The sequence below is a fragment of the Lepisosteus platostomus genome, chromosome 5 (genome assembly GCF_059453375.1).
Source record: "Lepisosteus platostomus isolate fLepPlt1 chromosome 5, fLepPlt1.hap1, whole genome shotgun sequence".
In the NCBI taxonomy this organism is placed as follows: Eukaryota; Metazoa; Chordata; class Actinopteri; order Semionotiformes; family Lepisosteidae; genus Lepisosteus; species Lepisosteus platostomus.
Window position 1 is genome coordinate 47,295,047 of NC_142615.1, and position 16,944 is coordinate 47,311,990.

The following is a 16,944-nucleotide window of genomic DNA, read 5'->3' on the forward strand; positions in this document are numbered from 1 at the left end:
CATCGGCTAGCTCTCCACTGTTAATTGACAGAACTTTTGAAGAAACTGTTCTTATATAAGCAACATACAAATTAAACATCTTAATGAACATGAAGGGAAATCTATGGAAGCCCGTTTCCGTCAGGGAGTAAAAAAAACGCGCTATGATATCTCATTGTATGTCTTTTTTTACTTAAAAGGGTCTTCTTTAGCTCAGCTGGCAAGACCTGGGTTCGAGCCAATGCAGTGAGGCACGAACTAGGGTGGGAGCTGCGAGGGCACAAGCCCTACAACCCGAATCCGTTACAATAACAAAAGGACAGACATTGAAATATGGGCTATTTCGAAGTCGCAAATGTGAGATATAAAGTAGGAATTCTGAGTTACTAAGTCGCAATTCTGAGTTGCTAAATCGGAATTCTGAGATACCATAGCGGGTTTTTTTTTTACTCCCTGGCGGAAACGGGCTTCCATAGAAATCCGGGTTGTGAATAACAACTCTCACTACACACGATTGAGTTCTTGAGGCTGGCACCTAAGACAACTCAGCCATCCTGACAAGCAGTGGAGGATGCCCGTTACTTTGTCAAAGGATTATTAACTACTTTTCTTTTCTTATTATTACAGAGATTTCTACATTGCAAGACAATTGACGATTTAGATAAAGGTATATCGTGGCACGCAAACCAGGCACGGACGGGGTTTGAACCCGCGCTCTTAGGTTTACGAAACCGATGCCTTACCACTTGGCCACCGCGCACACAGTCTAGCTTTTTTTTTCCCATCAAGGCTAATACATTTTGAAAAAAAAAATCTGTGCGCAAATTGCAATGGCAGGAGAAGTAAAGAATATAGTTCTTCTGTGGAGCTGGCTTCAAGAATTTTTTCATTTTCTTCCCTTGTAGTTTCCTCGCTCTTTTACTGTCCCTTTCTCCCACGGAGAGACGGAAAACATGCCGAAATCGTTTTCACCCTGTGTTTGTGCAACGTCAGTGTGTGAAGGGAAAGCAATCTACGTGGCTCCAGTGGCGCAATCGGTCAGCGCGCGGTACTTATACAGCAGTGCACAGCGGAGTCATGCCGAGGTTGTGAGTTCGAGCCTCACCTGGAGCAGTGTGGCCTGTCTTTAGCTACCGAAAGCAACCGTCCACTTTAGATACTGTTACTTATAGGTCGTCCTTAACACCTTATCTAACGGGATTGTAGCTTGTTAGGTGTTTGCTGGAGATCCAGTCTAAATTAACATCAAAGGAACAGGTAAAGGTTTATTCCACGTCACACCCGAAGAAGGGTCCACGTTGTGTTTCCTTCTCCTTTCAGCATGGTATAAACCTATACTTTTTCCTTTGCAGCTGACGCAGGTCACTACTTAAATTCCCATCAGCTGTGGACCCCCAGCTGATCTCTACACAGATAGATGAGAGATATCTTCTTAGACGAGAGGTCTGCTGGGACTAAGGGAGCACGATGGGGTACCGAAGACTTGAAAAAGCTCTCGCATTAGATTCTGTTTTTGTTGTTTCCCAGATTTGTTTTTAATGTTCTTTTTGTTTTGAAGTTGTTCCTTTAAGTATTTGTTTATTTTATTTTCTGTAGTCGTTAGACTACTACAGTGATTTACCTAGGTTCCCGGAAGGCTTCTTGCATCGTGGTTGTTGTGTTTTTGGGTTACAAGTATTTTTTTTCTATTGATAGGACCCCACGCATTACTGTGGGACTAGTTAACTTAAGTTCTTACATTGTACCTGAAATTACCACATAAACTACTACTCTGTTTTCTTTTTTTTAAATAAAGGCACAAATGATGTTTTTTTTTTCTTGCAGCTGATTGGCAATGACCCTACAACGGGTCATTGCAACGAACGTGGCTGCTGAAATTTGTCTACTAAACCTGTTCTCAATTGCAACAAACCTAAAATAACATATGCTGCCCATTAGATGTTACCGATGTAGGAGACTAACTTAAACCACCTCTTCACAGGGTTTATGTAGTTCAGTAGAGGAACAGTCGATCGCATTTGAACTGTTCTGAATGTAGTGGAAATAATATAGTCACAAAGTAACGAACATACGCACCACTTGCTTGAAATATTTACTGTAGCTAAAATTGTTTTCTAGACACCACAACTATTCACAATGAATTTGATGAATACATGTCTTTATTAATAAAAGTGTAATTTATTAATAATTAAGATTAATGTATATCTTTATTAGTAGCTGTATTACCGGTAATGCATGTACAGTCCTTAATATGGGATAGTGAACTTTCAGGTATCCTGGGGAGGTAAGAAAACTGAAATGAAGGAAATACATATTTAAAGGGGGTGTAAGTCTTAAATGTGTTCTGTTACATCTGGGTGTTAACTGAATAGATTGTATTACTTATTGTGATTTGACACATGTCTGTCTCAGGAGACAGCAGAAAAATTGAGGAATTTGCAGGTACAGAAAATAACTTGAACTGAACAGGCAAATGTAAGGTTATGTTAAAGAAAAATAAACTTTGTCACCTTTTTCAACATGATTATTTAAGACAGTTTATCGGAACCGTATCTCTCCTCGATTCTGTGGCTGTGGTCCAACAGTAACGGTGGTGAAACAAGCAGAATGTGCGGAAAGAATTGGAGACGTAACGGGAGACTCATCCAGTCGATAGAAGGGTTGTGTACGCTGAGAAGTGTAGTTTAAAAGCTTAACGAGCCAGGGAGGAGTCAAACCTGCAATCTTCTGAGCCAAAGTCAAACACATTATCCATTGCACCACTGGCTCTGATACCCTAAAGCCACCACTGTGAGCTTTGTGCTGCTATTAGTAATACCGTAGCACTCCGGTGTTCACAACAGCCCCCCACCACCAGGAACTCAAACCCAGGCCTCCTGCATCACTCAACAGGGACCTAGCCTGTTGAGCTAAAGAGCAATCTCCCTTCAGTCCTGCGGCTGTGGCCCTGCTATTACAGGGAAGGGCAGTGACATCACCGCTCTGGTAAGCCGGCTCTTACACACTCAATGGTGGCCGTATGCGTTACACTCTCCCCCGCTTAACTCACCAACCTCAGCAAAGGGCTATCCCATCCCACTGCTGACACCAATGTAACGCTCCAGGGTTCACATGGGCATCCTCGCCACTGCCACATCAGGTCAGTCCCCCACCGTCAGGGACTCAAACCCAGACCTCTGGCATCACTCAACAGGGACCCAGCCTGTTGAACTAAAGGGAGTCCGTCCCTAAGCTCAAGCGGCTGGGTCCCTGTTGAGCTATGGTGGCGGTCGCAGGTTTGAGTCCCCGACGGTGGGGGGCTGACTTAAGTGGCAATGGCAAGGGTGCCCACCTGAACCCCCAACCATTACAATACTATACATCGCTCCAGTCCAAATTTTCTCAATTAGATTCATGTGTTTTCTACTTGTATTTAGCTACTAGGTCTTTCGTTTGGTCTGTTTTAAAAATAGCATCTCAAACGATTTTATGTGTCATGCTGAAATTCACACACGGGGGATGTCACATGAAAGACAATCACAGATAAGATGTTGCATTTAAAAAGAAATCCAGAGTGGCAGTAGAAAACAAAGCCTTATACACGAGATGCAAGTGCTCTACCACTGAACTAAACTGATAGGCACTTTTGCCTGCAGCTCTTTAATTGAGTTAGGGAGAGTGAAGGGTCTACACAGTGTACAATTTAAAGGTCGAAGCAAGACAATCTGATGCGAGGAGAATTCACAAAACGAGCCTCTGCTTTATCGTTTACTGAGCATTCAATGAACATCTAAGTGAAAGACATATTCACTATTTTCACTTTTTGTTTAAAGAACACTTTTATCATGTTCTGCACTCCCGGTGTTTAACGGTGTTCTTTTCTACACTCCTGATTTGAGGATCCCCAGGTAAACAAAATTCCGATATATTGAATAGTATTTATGTTTACATTTATATTCACTCGTGCCAAAAGCTTGTGTTCTCTGCATATATCAGGATGTGGAAAGAGGCCCAATCACATCTGGAGTAGATAGTATTTAGGTCAAAGCTAATTCAAAGTGCATCTCTGGGTGTGTTTGAATTACCTACGTGTTTGACTGAAGGACAAGCTCACGGTGCCATAAAAATTGACATTCGTCATCTTTTCTTCTACATTCACAGGTTTTACGCTAAAGACAAAAATGTTTTTTTTGTCGTTTTCATGCCAGCTGGCACTAATTATTCTGCACTGACAGGGAAGATTAGTATTTTATCTATCACAATATGTGTGGAATTTGTTTTTAAAAAAGTTGTTCCAGAAATGAACACTTCCATTAAAGTTAAGGCAGACACCTGTTGCTGTCCACAACGACCAACTCTGCATGGCAAGAGAGGAGAAAAGCACTGTGGTGATTTGAACCCAGAAACTTATTTACTAGACATGCACGTTAACCAGCTAAGCCACAGCACCAACAGAGCACTATCCTTTTACAGCCTCTTAGACACACCGCTCTGAGATACCTGCGTTCTGTGTGCGCTGCGCCTGCTCGCTGAGCAAGTGATGAGAAATGGCTTTTATCTGGTAATTTCAAGTCCAAGGAGCTCAATATGCTTTTTATGTTTGACATCTTCAAGGAAAATGGTGAAATCGCAGGTGGAAGAGGAAAATGATCCTTGAGTAGAGGAAAGACGACCATCTTGAGTACTAACTCATGTCAGGAGGCTAACTTCTGGGATGAGGTGGTGGGGTGGTAAGGCGATGGACTACTAATCCATTGTGCTCTGCACATGTGGGTGTGAATCCCATCCTTGTGAAGTTCAGCAGTTGACAGATGTGCCTTTTTAAACTGGGTGTGCTTTCGTTTCGTCTTTCGCTCCTGTACTACAGCAGTAATATTTCTAGATGTGCATGAACATGGTATAGTAGGCTGACGGCAGGAACACGGGGTCCACAAGCAGTGACAGTATCAGAGGTGTCTGCAGTGTGTTGGTTTGTGAGCACTAATAAAATAACTTGCCGTGGAAGCACGTGTGCCTGCATTAATACAGCTCCATTGAGCAGAAAAAGCAACACAAACACCGACTTGTCAACAGGAAGTTTCCGTAGCTGAAAACACAGCCATTGTGCTCCAGGTGAAGCTTGTGTCGCAGGATGTGGGTCATTGAGGCAGTCACGGTCTGGGATTGATTGGGTTATGTTGATTTGTGTTACAGGGTGTGGGTTATTGAGGCAGAAACAGGCTGTGATTGATTAGGTTATGTTGAATTCCAGGATGGTGTCAATGTTGCCTCTCACTCAAGGGGGTGACTGCAGTTGTCCCAATTAATACAGGAACAGTCAGTAAAAACAGTCAAACCCAAGTCGTTCAGGGAGCAATTAGGTATCGAGACTTGGAGGTGTGAGGAGTCGCTGAGCCAGTTTTAGCCAGACCAAGGGGTGAACTGATAAGGTTCCATGACACCTAGCTCAGCACTCCCACATTCCTCAAACAACACAAGCTTCCTCCTGGAAAAATACTGGGCAGACCTGATTCTGACAGGGACAGTGGAAACCCCCCTGAAAGGGATTGGCTAAGGAGAGGGATAAAAAAGACCTGAGACAGAACAGAGGGGGCTCCCGATTCCCACTGGATCCTGGAGACGACACAGGCAGCACAAGGAAGCTGCAGGGTGCAAGACCCCGCTGCAGAGTGCAAGACCCCGGAGGAACTCTGCAGAGACTTCTAATACCTGGAGGCAAGGATCTACTGGTTCAGTAACTGACGACAACGAGAGACATTGGCATTGGAACAGAGGTACTGTACAGAGACTTTTAACACCTGAAGGTGAGGAACAAGGAAACTGGCACAGTTAGCCGATTCAAACTGAGAGGAATGTAATATAGTCGCAGAGGATTTCTATTGTTACCTGAACAGAGACTGGGGAAATAGGACTGGGCGATACCCCTCTCCTCAAAGTGGGCCATCAGAGACTACAGGTACTAAGTAGAGACGATCGAGTAACCTCTCTCATGTATTTTACAGAAAAGACTGCTGCCCCTCTGTATTCATTTTGACCCTGGGAAGGACCTTTTGCTGCTGTGAATTCTGTTTTCGTTGTGTTTTTGGGTGACAGTGAATGTGAATGTAGTTGGAAAATAAAAAGGGCACTTATACAATACAAATGCTTGTCGCTGGTCTGTGTGTGCATTGGTGATTCTGGGAGACAAACAGAGCCTGTGGTAATGTAGAGGGGCCCTAGCACCCCGTTTGTATTGCTAGGTGGTGTAGATGTACACGAAGCAGGAACATCCCTCGCCCTTGGGTTCACCTTACTGTGACACCTTCTTCATCTATGTTTTTTGAGTGCACTGCAAATGATCTTAGTATCGAAATGCCGTCCCACATAACCGATCCAAACAAGCTGCTTTACAGAGGAGCACTGCCGGAGCTTATCGTTGGCAAACTGAAGACCAGGCCGACCTCTTCTGTGACTCTTGAACACTAAATCTCAAGGTTGTGAATTCAAGCTCCACGCTGGCGGGAAATTCCATAGGTAATGATCACATTTTCTTGCATGCTAATCAAAAGAAATATTAAGAAACTTTTCCCGATACCAGTTTTTTAGAAAAGTAAAGGCACACGGCACATGTGTGCCACATCACGTCCGAGTTTAGTGACAACTACCTCAGAGATTGTAAAATGGGTAGTTTCAGATTAGATCACTTTTTTTTATCAAAGGTTCAAGCAAACCTGAATACTTTTGCAAGTGACATTTCAGAATCCTAGTCAAATCCAGTACGATTGCTGGATCCTTCGAATTCGACTGAACTATAGCACAGATCTGCAGTCCACCATTAGAATACTGTGGGTGTGTTGTATAAGCCATACCGCCCAAAATAGTTCTAAAACGGGAGATGCATCCTCATTTAGGAATGTGGTATAAAGTGAAATGGTCTGGGAAGAGTCCTACGTTTGAACAGTTCAAAATAGACGTAAAGGGGTATATACGGACTCTTTCGAAATGTAAGAACAAGCTGTGCGGACCTTATCTTTATTAACGTCGTGTAAACGTTTTTCATAGAGTGTAATTGTATTATAGCATGTGCCCCTGAAGATTTTCTTGATACGTTATATGTGCTCTTGTTTGTATTGTATGTAGTTTTGTTGTTCAAATAAAACGTAAAAGACACAACTTTCCGGATGCGGCTGCTGTAAAAATAAAATGACATCAAGGGTGCTGTACGCAGAGGTCTGAAGCCTGTTTCATTTAAGAACTATATCCAGAGGTGTTAAAGAAGTCTAGATCTCACTACGAGAATGGCAGCATCTCAAAAAAAGCAGGTGCAGTTCGTTACACAGTCGTAATGCCACTAAGTCGGACCAGAAGAGCGAAAGCCACCTGGCTTTCTCTGAGCAAGTAATGTGACAAAGAGACACAGTACAGTGGTAACCGACCCTCTTCCAACTGACTTCAAAGGGGAGGGAGATGCTTTTTGGCAGTCCCTCGAGAAACTAAGCAAAGTGTTTAAAGATACTTTGTCAGCTTGACATCAAGGCAGAAAACAAAAACTTTCTTGCGTCCACTCAAACCAAATGCGGTTTGCCACCTTTTGCGTTATGCAGGGAATGACGTCTGCCGAGATCACTTTTGAGTCAATGCAAATCGTAGTGTGCCCTCCATTTTAATGTTGGTTGTGCTGGCGTGCTGCTTCTGTCTGTGAAACTTTATGCAATCAAGGCATTTAATGTTTTTTTTAATAATTGGAAAAAAATGTACTATTTTTTTTCTTAAATATTGATGGTTTAAAAACTTATTTAATGTGAAACGGTCATTGTGATTGTAAAACGGTCAAAATGTTAGTGAAGAAATCAGTAATGTGAGGAAAGGTGAATTGTGGGAGCCTCTTGACTCCCCGTGTCGTGCTGTGTTTCTCTCTCATTCTACTTGGAGTGGTGCCGTCGCTTCTGGATAAAGTCTGTCTTGGGTCATTCCGGACAAGTCAGGTATGACTGTGCTTCACCACAAGAAGAGACACCTCACTTGCGAGGATCCCAACAGTATATTTCCCCTTTCAGAGCCCATGGGAGTGAATTTCATACACAATTAAAAAAGCCTAATTTTATTTAGAGGCTTCAGACACTTTTTTAATTAAAAAAGTGGCCTGAAACGCCTTAGCTTTCAGGTTTGCTAGAACCTGTAATAATAAAGTGGTCTCAAACTTTCATTGTCTGATGTAGCTGTCTCTAAAGTTGGACATGATGTTTTGGAGATGCTGAGATATTGAGAAGAACTCAACTACATGGTGAGAAGTCTGGGTTCAGCACCAGCAGATGGTGAAAAACTCTTAGCTGACCCCAACCTAATTTGAACGCGCAACTTTCTGAGCTAGAATCAACTGCACTACCACTGTGCCACACCCTATAGTCTTCTTTAGCTCCCCAAAGGAGAAAAATCAGTGTCCCAAAAAAAGTGATTCCCGAAATGTCTTTAACAGAAAGGAAAATTTAGACAGGCTTCCATTTCTGCATTAAGAACTGTTTGTGCTGTCCTGTAATTGAGGAAATATACTTTGTTTAACTTTTTTTTCCATAAAGTCTGATTGTATTATTTATGTGCCCCTCACGAGTCTATTAATACGTTATATGTGCTCTTGTTTATATTGAATCTATTTTGTTGTTCAAATAAAAAGTAAAACAAAAACAAATTCCGGATGGGTGCTGCTATAGAAATAAAACAACATCAAGGGTGCTGTACGCAGAGGTCTGTAGCCTGCTCCACAGAAGAACTTTATCCAGAGGTGTTTAAGAATTCGAGATCTCACCATGAGAGGGGAAGCATCTCAGAAAAAGCAGGTGCAGTCGGTTCCATAGTCATAACGCCACTGTTGGACAAGAGCAAAACCACCCGGCTTCCTCCGGGCAAGTAATGAGACAAAGAGACAGGACACAGTGGTTAGTGTGGCTGAGTGGTCTAAGGTGCTGGATTAAGGCTCCAGTCTTGTTGGAGGTGTGTGTTTGAATCCCACTGCTGCTAAGAGTTTTTGTGTTACAACCACCAAGTGGAGCAATGTGTTAAAAGCTACTTTATCAGCTTAACATCAAAGCAGGGAGAAAAAAGTGTTTCTTCTTCTCAACACAAATTCTTTTTTCCACCTTCAGCAGGGAAGTTTGTCTACCAAGATCACTTTTGAGTCAGTGCAAATCACAATGCGCCCTCAATTTTAATGTCGGTTGTGCTCCTTTTATCTGTGAAACGTTAAATGTTCTGCATTTTCGAGTCGAGTCATCCTCAGGGGTAGAGCTGATTAAGTCTTTCCGCATAGGGCTCCATCAGAAATAACTTGTCTAAGTTCCAAAGAGATTGTGGGTTTCACTTCAAGCAATCATAAAGCATACCTCACATGTCAGATCTAAATGGGGAATTTGTTGGTTACAAAGCTGAACGTTTTTCCATGTTCTGCTAGAGTATCCACTGGCTTGCCTTTATCAGCTGTCTTGGAAAGATAAGTTGTGCTTCGTCTCAGGAAAAATCATTAGTACTGTCATTTTATTCTGTGCATATGGCCGATATTTAAAGTATATAAAAATCACGAGTTCATAGATTTATCCAAATATCAACGGCACCTTGTAAACCTATGATAAGAATTCCTTCAATCCAATAGTTTCACTCCAGGGAAAAGGCAGGGAAACATAGAGAATTCTTATTTAAAGACAACATCCGTATTGGATTGCATGTCAGCAGGCATCACTCAGAATTCCTAATATGATTTTGAATTCAGTTTTGCAGTTCTTCAGTGTTTTACTACTTTCAGAGAGTCCTTTATTGACCTTGCTGAAGCAGAGAAGCGACATAATCACAGATGTGACCAGTTTTTCTGCTGTTTCTGGTTAATAATGATTATTATTTTGTATTTTGATTAGTATTTTTCGTAGCGTTCTTCCTCAGCTTTTAAGTTATTTGGTGAGCAAGAACCACTGAGAACGAGTCTGAATCAATCAAGAACACATACGGTACTGCTGTCCTGTGTACAACTGCTTCGTCCTAATTGAGCTTTTCAGTGTTGAAGAAGACGTTTCCAATTTCGATTGCTTCTTTCAGAGGATGTGCTACAAGATCACAGATTCATTTGAAAAGATTTGGAGATGTATTGGCTGGGATTCAAAACTGGCTCAATTGCATGAAGGCACCTATACTCAGCAACGAGAGGAAAGGAGAAGGGGCCAGAGGTAGTGTGGCTGAATTGTCTAATATGCTGGATTTTAGGCTCCACTCTCTCAGGGGCGTGGGTTTAAATCCCACTACTGCCCAATGTTTTAAGACCTTACTTCCTGTGATTTGTAATATGGTCAGTAAAAGCACTTTATGTAAGTATTTCTTATGTCAGCGTTACAAGTCACTTACTGCTCCACAGGTCCGGGGTTCAATCCCTGGCATCTTCAGGTGTTTTATATTACTGTACTCACATTGCAATCTTCTGTTGAGTGAGAACTCTTTGCTCGTGTTCATAGAGAGCCAGGTTTACCTTTTGAATCTCACCCGGGATTTCCTGAGAGATCATTCAGCGAGCGAGCCCTCCCTCTGGACTCCGCACTGAGCTGAAAGCTGCACGAATTCCTCACTGCGTGTCCTCTACTCTTACAGGTGGTCCAGCGTAAATGTGCAGCACAGTGATATGAACAACTTGAACTTTTTCTGTATGTGAAGAAAAATGCAAAAGAGCATGTAAAGTATTGATCATATGAAATATCCATGGTACAACTCGAGAAAAAACTGAAGCACAAAACAACGACTTTTGATGATTACAAGAGATTCAAGAAACACAACCGTCCACAGATGGGTTCGGATCCTGAACGCATAAGTCAAAAGAAAAAAAGCGAAGTAAACTCTCTTCATTGTCTTATAGTTTATGTAATAAAACATTTTTTTTCTTTCTTTATAATTTCTTACTGTTGATAGACGATTTATTGAATTTTAACAGAATCACAACTACAAACATTTGGGGTTAAACTGTTATTCACATACTCTAACAAAGAGAAACGTTAGTCTTTTCCAGTGTGTGAGCCAATTTCTAAAAAAATTAAAAATAAGTTATAGAAATTGAATTGTTCTACTTTTTAGGCTTGCATAGTCTTATTCATATTTCAGTTAAGCCTTTTCTTCTGTAGTAATTTCATTTGATATTAAAATTAGTCCTGATTTACAAGAATTTTGTAATAAGTTTCAATTTAGAAAAATCGTGCCCAGAAGCTACCAAAACTGGTAATGTTCACATAATGTGTAATGCCAAAGCAGCAGTTGGGGTGGGAAATAAAAGGCATTTCTTGGTATGAATCCTAAAACTTCATAGATGGCGTTCTAGGACTTCTCGCTTCAGATAAAGCTGTTAATACATCATGAATTTCTACTCAATCAATATCTGCAGTGTTATCACTACCAAACGCTAAATATAGATCCTGGCAATAATTCATGAGTTGTTCATTAGAAAATTGTTTATGTTTTTTTTTAAAACAGGACGAAGGAGTAGCAGCAGGAGTAGCAGCTAAATGTATTGGCGCTACATAAACCTACAGTAGTTTCCAGTTTTGCAGAGAAGTGACATAATCACAAATGCGACCAGTTGTGCAGCTGTTTTTGGATAATAATGATGAATGTGAAATAAAAAACAGCTCCTTGCATTAAGAGCAAGAGCAACCAATGCGCTCGCTTGTTGAGTTGGGTATTTTCCGAGCTACTCTTCCTTAGCTGTGTACAGGTTTGATGGGTTTACTGAGACAATTATTCATGTAGCAGTAATCACGAGGTGGTTCGCTGTGGTTTTTAGAAAATCAATCGTCAGAACAACTAACAACGCACACACACATGTTCAATACACGAGATACAGTTATTAATATAAATTGTGCACCAAACATATACCAGTCTGCCTGGATACAAGCGGCAGACCTTACTGTGAGGATTATCAATATACAAGGTATATAATCTCGAAGAGATGCAAACACAAAGAGATACACAACAGAGAATATATGTCAATATATATCGTTCGGTTACAAAATCGCTAATCAGCGTTATTACCCACTGTTACTCTAAACTCGGAAGTAAATGCAATACTCGTGAATTAAATTGATAACAACTTGTGTTGAGGTACAATTGAATTCTCGAGACGCAATGTAGGACATGGGGTTTACTTATCCACTGTGTATGGATTTGGAATTTCCCGGCACGAACACCAAACCAGCTGACAGGCTCTGTTGCAGCCTTGGTTCCAGTGGTTGTCCAATGGGCGTTGTCCCGGCGTCCTCTGGCTACCGGCCAACCAGTAGAGGTGCAGCTCGGAGTTGGACGGGCGGAGGAATCTAACTGCGACGCGCAGGGCAGTCATTGCTCCGAGGGGATCTACCAGCAGTCCAGCTGGCTAGTAGAAAGTATCTATGCACAGAGTGTGACCGCGAGTCCGCACAAGTCACTCTTTTGCCCGGGAAGAAGCTGGTTCGTTCCCGGACCAGCGCTGCTACTGAATAAGCTATTCAGGTTGTCGACGAGGGTCCAACTGTAGGCTGCCGTTGATCAAGCGGAGCATTCACGTTGGTAGAATTCTGAGTACGTATGGGATCCTCGGCCTCGCGCTTAGAACAAAGTCCAAGTCCCAGTGCAGACAACAGCAGTTATCATGTGATTGTCTCTGAGGATGCGCGAAAATGGCCAAGGAGAGCCCCGATCTGAGCTTGCGCTCCCTTTTTAACCAAGACACAGATGTGTGCTGATTGGTTGAGATTTTGGCGGGCATTGGAGACCCACGTGGTGTTACCACGCCCTGCAAATCCCTGATTGGTTGATCAAGGTGAGATACGAGTCACTTACTCCTGACACTTAGGAATGCAGTCCAGATGTCCATTTGGCACTCCCTAGACAGATAGGCGCCAATGGATGACCATTGATCATGATAGCCAGGCTTATCTAAATGCATCCCTGTTTGGGAGCTGTCCCTTATCAAAAGAAAATATCTTAAATCAGCCTGCATGAATACTTTCTCTGTGGCTGCACCACAGAGATGGAGAGTGAGATGGGGCCTCATTTAGGAAAGCACAGCAACGCTTAATTCTGTCTTATTACCAAGTATTGCTGCTACAACTGCTTAAATTCAAACTAAACAGGACTATGGGAATGAGATTTGATTTCGAACTGGGATTTAAATAAATAGGACCACTGCACTACATTGTGCTTTATGTAAGACAAAAGGTGGGCTTCCTGTGTTTTCGATAACTCAGTTGTAAGAGCGGAGGAATATAGTGGAAACAGCTGGGAACTCTTTTCTCTCTGGTTTGAATCTGGCTGGAAGAAAGGTGTTTTTTATGTTCTTTAATCAAGAAGTGAAAATTTATCTTTCACTTAGTTGTCTTATTTTCTAGGTTTGTAGACTCCTCACTCTTCCTAAAAGAAAGTGCTGCAGATAAAGATACAGTAGTTGTCAGAAGTTTAGTTCAGTGGTAGAGCACATACAGGCTGTATGTGGTTGTTTTCAATCGCCGGCGTCTGCACTCTGGATTTCTTCCTAAGCGCGATATCTTTCCTTACTTGTGTGTGAATTTCATGCGCGACACATAAACCCTTTGTCTGTTTTATAAAGATTATATTTTAAATCAGTTAAAACAAAAAAAGTACCAATTATATACATGTAGAAAACACATGTATCTAATTTGAAAATTTGGGCAATGTATTACTAGTAGTGGAGCTGAGCTCACAGAAGAGCAGTTGATATTGTTAAACCACGTATTTTTTTAAATGACGCTACTAAGTACTGGCATCGTGTTTGTGCAGTCCTACCCAAGCTTTCTATCGATTGGATGAGTCTCCTGTTCCATCTCCAATTCTTTCCGCACATTTCACCTGTTTCACCACCGTTATCATTAGACTATAGCCACTAATACGAGAATACTGTTCTGAAAGACTGTCTTAAATAATAATGTTGAAAAGGTTAATGATAAGAGTTTTTTTCATTAAGGTAACCATACATTTGCCTGTATAGTACAACTTATTATCTGTATCCGCAAATCCCCGATATTAATGCTGTCTCCTGAGAAACAGAAGTGTAGAGTCAAATAATATTACAACAAATCTATTCAATTAACACCCCTATGTGAACGAACACATTTAAGACTTACACCCCTTTTAAATATGTATTTCCTTCATTTCAGTTCTCTCCCCGGGATACCTGAAAATTCATTATAGTATAATAAAGTCTGTGCATGCATTACCTGTAATACAGCTACTAATATAGATAACATTAAACTTCATTATTAAGATATTACACTTTTATTAATAAAATATGTATTGATAAAATTCCTTGTGAATAATTGTAGTGTCTGGAAAGCAATTGTTCATTACTTAATGACGATATTATTTCCACTACATTCAGGACAGTTCCAATGTAATCTATTGTTCCACTTCGTCTGCTTAGTCTCCTACTTTAGTAACATCTAATGGGGAGCAGTTGTTATTTTAGGTTTGTTGCAATTGAAAACAGGTTTGCTACAGAGCTGCTGACAAATTTCAGCAGCCAGTTTGTTGCAACTGACCCATTGTAGCTACCAATCAGAAGCAAGGAGAAACAAACATTAGGTTTGCCTTTTTTTTAAAAAAAAGGAAAACAGAGTACAGTAGTAGTTTATGTGGTAATTTCAGGTACAATGTATGAACTAAAGTTAACTAGTCCCACAGTAATGCGTGGGGTCCTATCAATAGAAAAAAAAAATTGTTGTAACCCGAAAACACAACAAACACAAAACGAGAAGTCTTACGGGAACCTAGGTAAATCCCTGTAGTTGTCTAGCAACTATAAAAAAACAACCAAACACAACAACTTCAAAAGAAAAAGAACATTAAAACAAATCTGGGGAACAACATAAACACATAATCTAATGCGAGAGCTTTATCAAGTCTTCAGTGCTCCTCTCGTCTCAGTAGACCCCTCTCATATATTTGTGTACAGGTCAACTGGAGGTATACAGCTGATAGTAATTTAAGTAGGGAGCTGCATCACAGCATGTGTGGGCTGCAAATGGAAAAGTATAGGTTTATTCCATGCTGAAAATAGAGGTAAACACAACGTTTCAGCTGTGGAGCCTTCTTTGATTGTGACTCGAAATAAATCGTTACTTGTTCGTTTGATGTTAATTTATCTCCATCAAATATCTAAGAGTATCTAAACTCGACAGTTGCGCTCAGTAGAGAAAGACACTGCTCCAGGTGAGGCTTGAACTCACAACCTCGGCATGACTCTGCTGTGCACTGCTGTATAAGTACTGCGCGCTGACCGATTGCGCCACTGGAGCTGTGCAACTTCTGTTCTTCATACAGACTGACGGTGCAGAAACACAGGGTGAAAACGGTTTCGGTTGTGGATCCATCTCCACCTGGGGAAAAGGAACAATAAAATAGCAAGGAAAATACAAGAAAAGAAACTGAAAGAATTGTGCTAACAGCAAAGGGGGACGGAGGGAGGTGGTCGGACAAGTAAATCAGCCTGGCAGATTATTTGTATCGACATGTTTTGAGTCAATCAGCAAACAGATTTATCTTCATGTGCCTTAAACCGTGCAGTTTGTATCTTCATTGTAGATAGGTTTCTTCAGAAGTCCAGTAAACTGACAATAATGGAGAACTAGCTGACGCACCCCGTCGTGAAGACCCTCTGTAAAGTGATTACACGTTTCATTTTCAAGTCGCCTTCTTTACACGCAATTGCAGCCCGGACACTGAGAGAAAGCATGAGAAATGGCTTCAATTTCAATGTGAAAGCGCAGTACAGGTTCGATGGCTTCACATCTCCCATCAGTCAAATAAAATTGCAGTAAAGCGATCTAAATATGACTCTGAAGTACTGGGAAAGATGATTATTTTGAGCGTGCCTCCCAGGGTCTGCTACGAGGCTTAAGTTGGCTTCTTATTCGCCAGCTTCTTATGCGTGTTTTTCGTTCCACCTTAAATGGTGCTGCTGTGATGTTATGTCGCCTTTCGCCTGTAGATGGCTCTCTTCGATCAGTACTAATCCGGCTGGAATACTGCAGACATCTTCACTGAAAGGGAATATCCAAATAAATAGCGACTGTCCAAATTATATTTTTGTATGGAATATATTTCAGAAAATCGCAAACCAATTTTAAAAACTCACCACAACACGGATTTACACTGAGAAAAGGTGAATGCACTTTCTGCTTATTGCTACGGCCTTCCCCCCGATTATGAAAATGTCTCACAGTTCTGACACCGACGTGTGAAAGACAATGTAACAGACTATCAAAATCCTGAAGTCCAAGAAATTTTAAGGCACCAGTTTTTTAAATATGATCCTGGCATGTCAGAATACATTTCGAAAAAGTATGGCATGAATTGCACGAATTGCAATGGCACAAATTGTTGAGAATATCACTGACCTTGCCGATATTTGCAGGGGATACGAATGTTTTGCACATGTTGAACTACAACAAGTAAAAATTGAGCTCCTTAATCAATATCACCGGGAATGTCCAATAATGACGAACATCAGTAGCTTCAAGGAAACTTAGACTCGCACATGGAGTTTTATCTTCGAATGGAGGGTGGGAGAATTCATTTATACTCTCGTTGCTCATTAGCTAAACTATTTTAAAAATATGACACGGATTTGTTCGACTGCACCAGCTAGCTCTCCTCTGTCAATTGACAGGACTTTAGAAGAACATGTTCTCATACAACCAACATACAAATTACACATCTTAAGGAACATGAAGAGAAATCGTGTACTAAATAACATAAAACTGTCGCTGCAAATTATCACCAAGCTGTTTTATGTGTCTGACCACCTCTTTCCTACTTTGCAGCGAGCACAAATCTTTCTGTTTCTTCATCGCAATTTTACTGTCTCTTTCCCCCATGTGGAGATGGATCCACAGCCGAAACTTTAGGTCAGTTCCTGTTACTCTGTCCGATTAAAAAAGCTGTATTAAAGGCACTCCCATCTCTGCAGGAACGTTATTGCTGCTCTCAACACAA

At 41.3% G+C, this 16,944-nt stretch overlaps 1 protein-coding gene and 3 non-coding genes across 4 annotated transcripts in view; 1 reads left to right on the forward strand and 3 right to left on the reverse strand.

Moving 5' to 3' along the window:
- Positions 1-1,626, reverse strand: part of LOC148667586 (uncharacterized) — a 66,200-nt gene extending 64,574 nt beyond the window's left edge. The window contains exon 1 of the mRNA XM_088630989.1: positions 1,601-1,626. Coding sequence (XP_088487115.1) covers positions 1,601-1,626 — 26 coding nt within the window. The remainder of the gene's footprint in view (positions 1-1,600) is intronic.
- trnat-cgu (transfer RNA threonine (anticodon CGU)) lies at positions 668-739 on the reverse strand. Its single transcript has one exon. It is a non-coding gene; the product is annotated as a tRNA-Thr (tRNA).
- Positions 999-1,092, forward strand: trnai-uau (transfer RNA isoleucine (anticodon UAU)). The gene is made up of 2 exons: positions 999-1,036; positions 1,057-1,092. It is a non-coding gene; the product is annotated as a tRNA-Ile (tRNA).
- Positions 1,627-15,151: 13,525 nt separating the features above from the next.
- trnai-uau (transfer RNA isoleucine (anticodon UAU)) lies at positions 15,152-15,245 on the reverse strand. The gene is made up of 2 exons: positions 15,208-15,245; positions 15,152-15,187 (listed from the first exon to the last, which is right to left on the reverse strand). It is a non-coding gene; the product is annotated as a tRNA-Ile (tRNA).
- Positions 15,246-16,944: the final 1,699 nt, after the last annotated feature.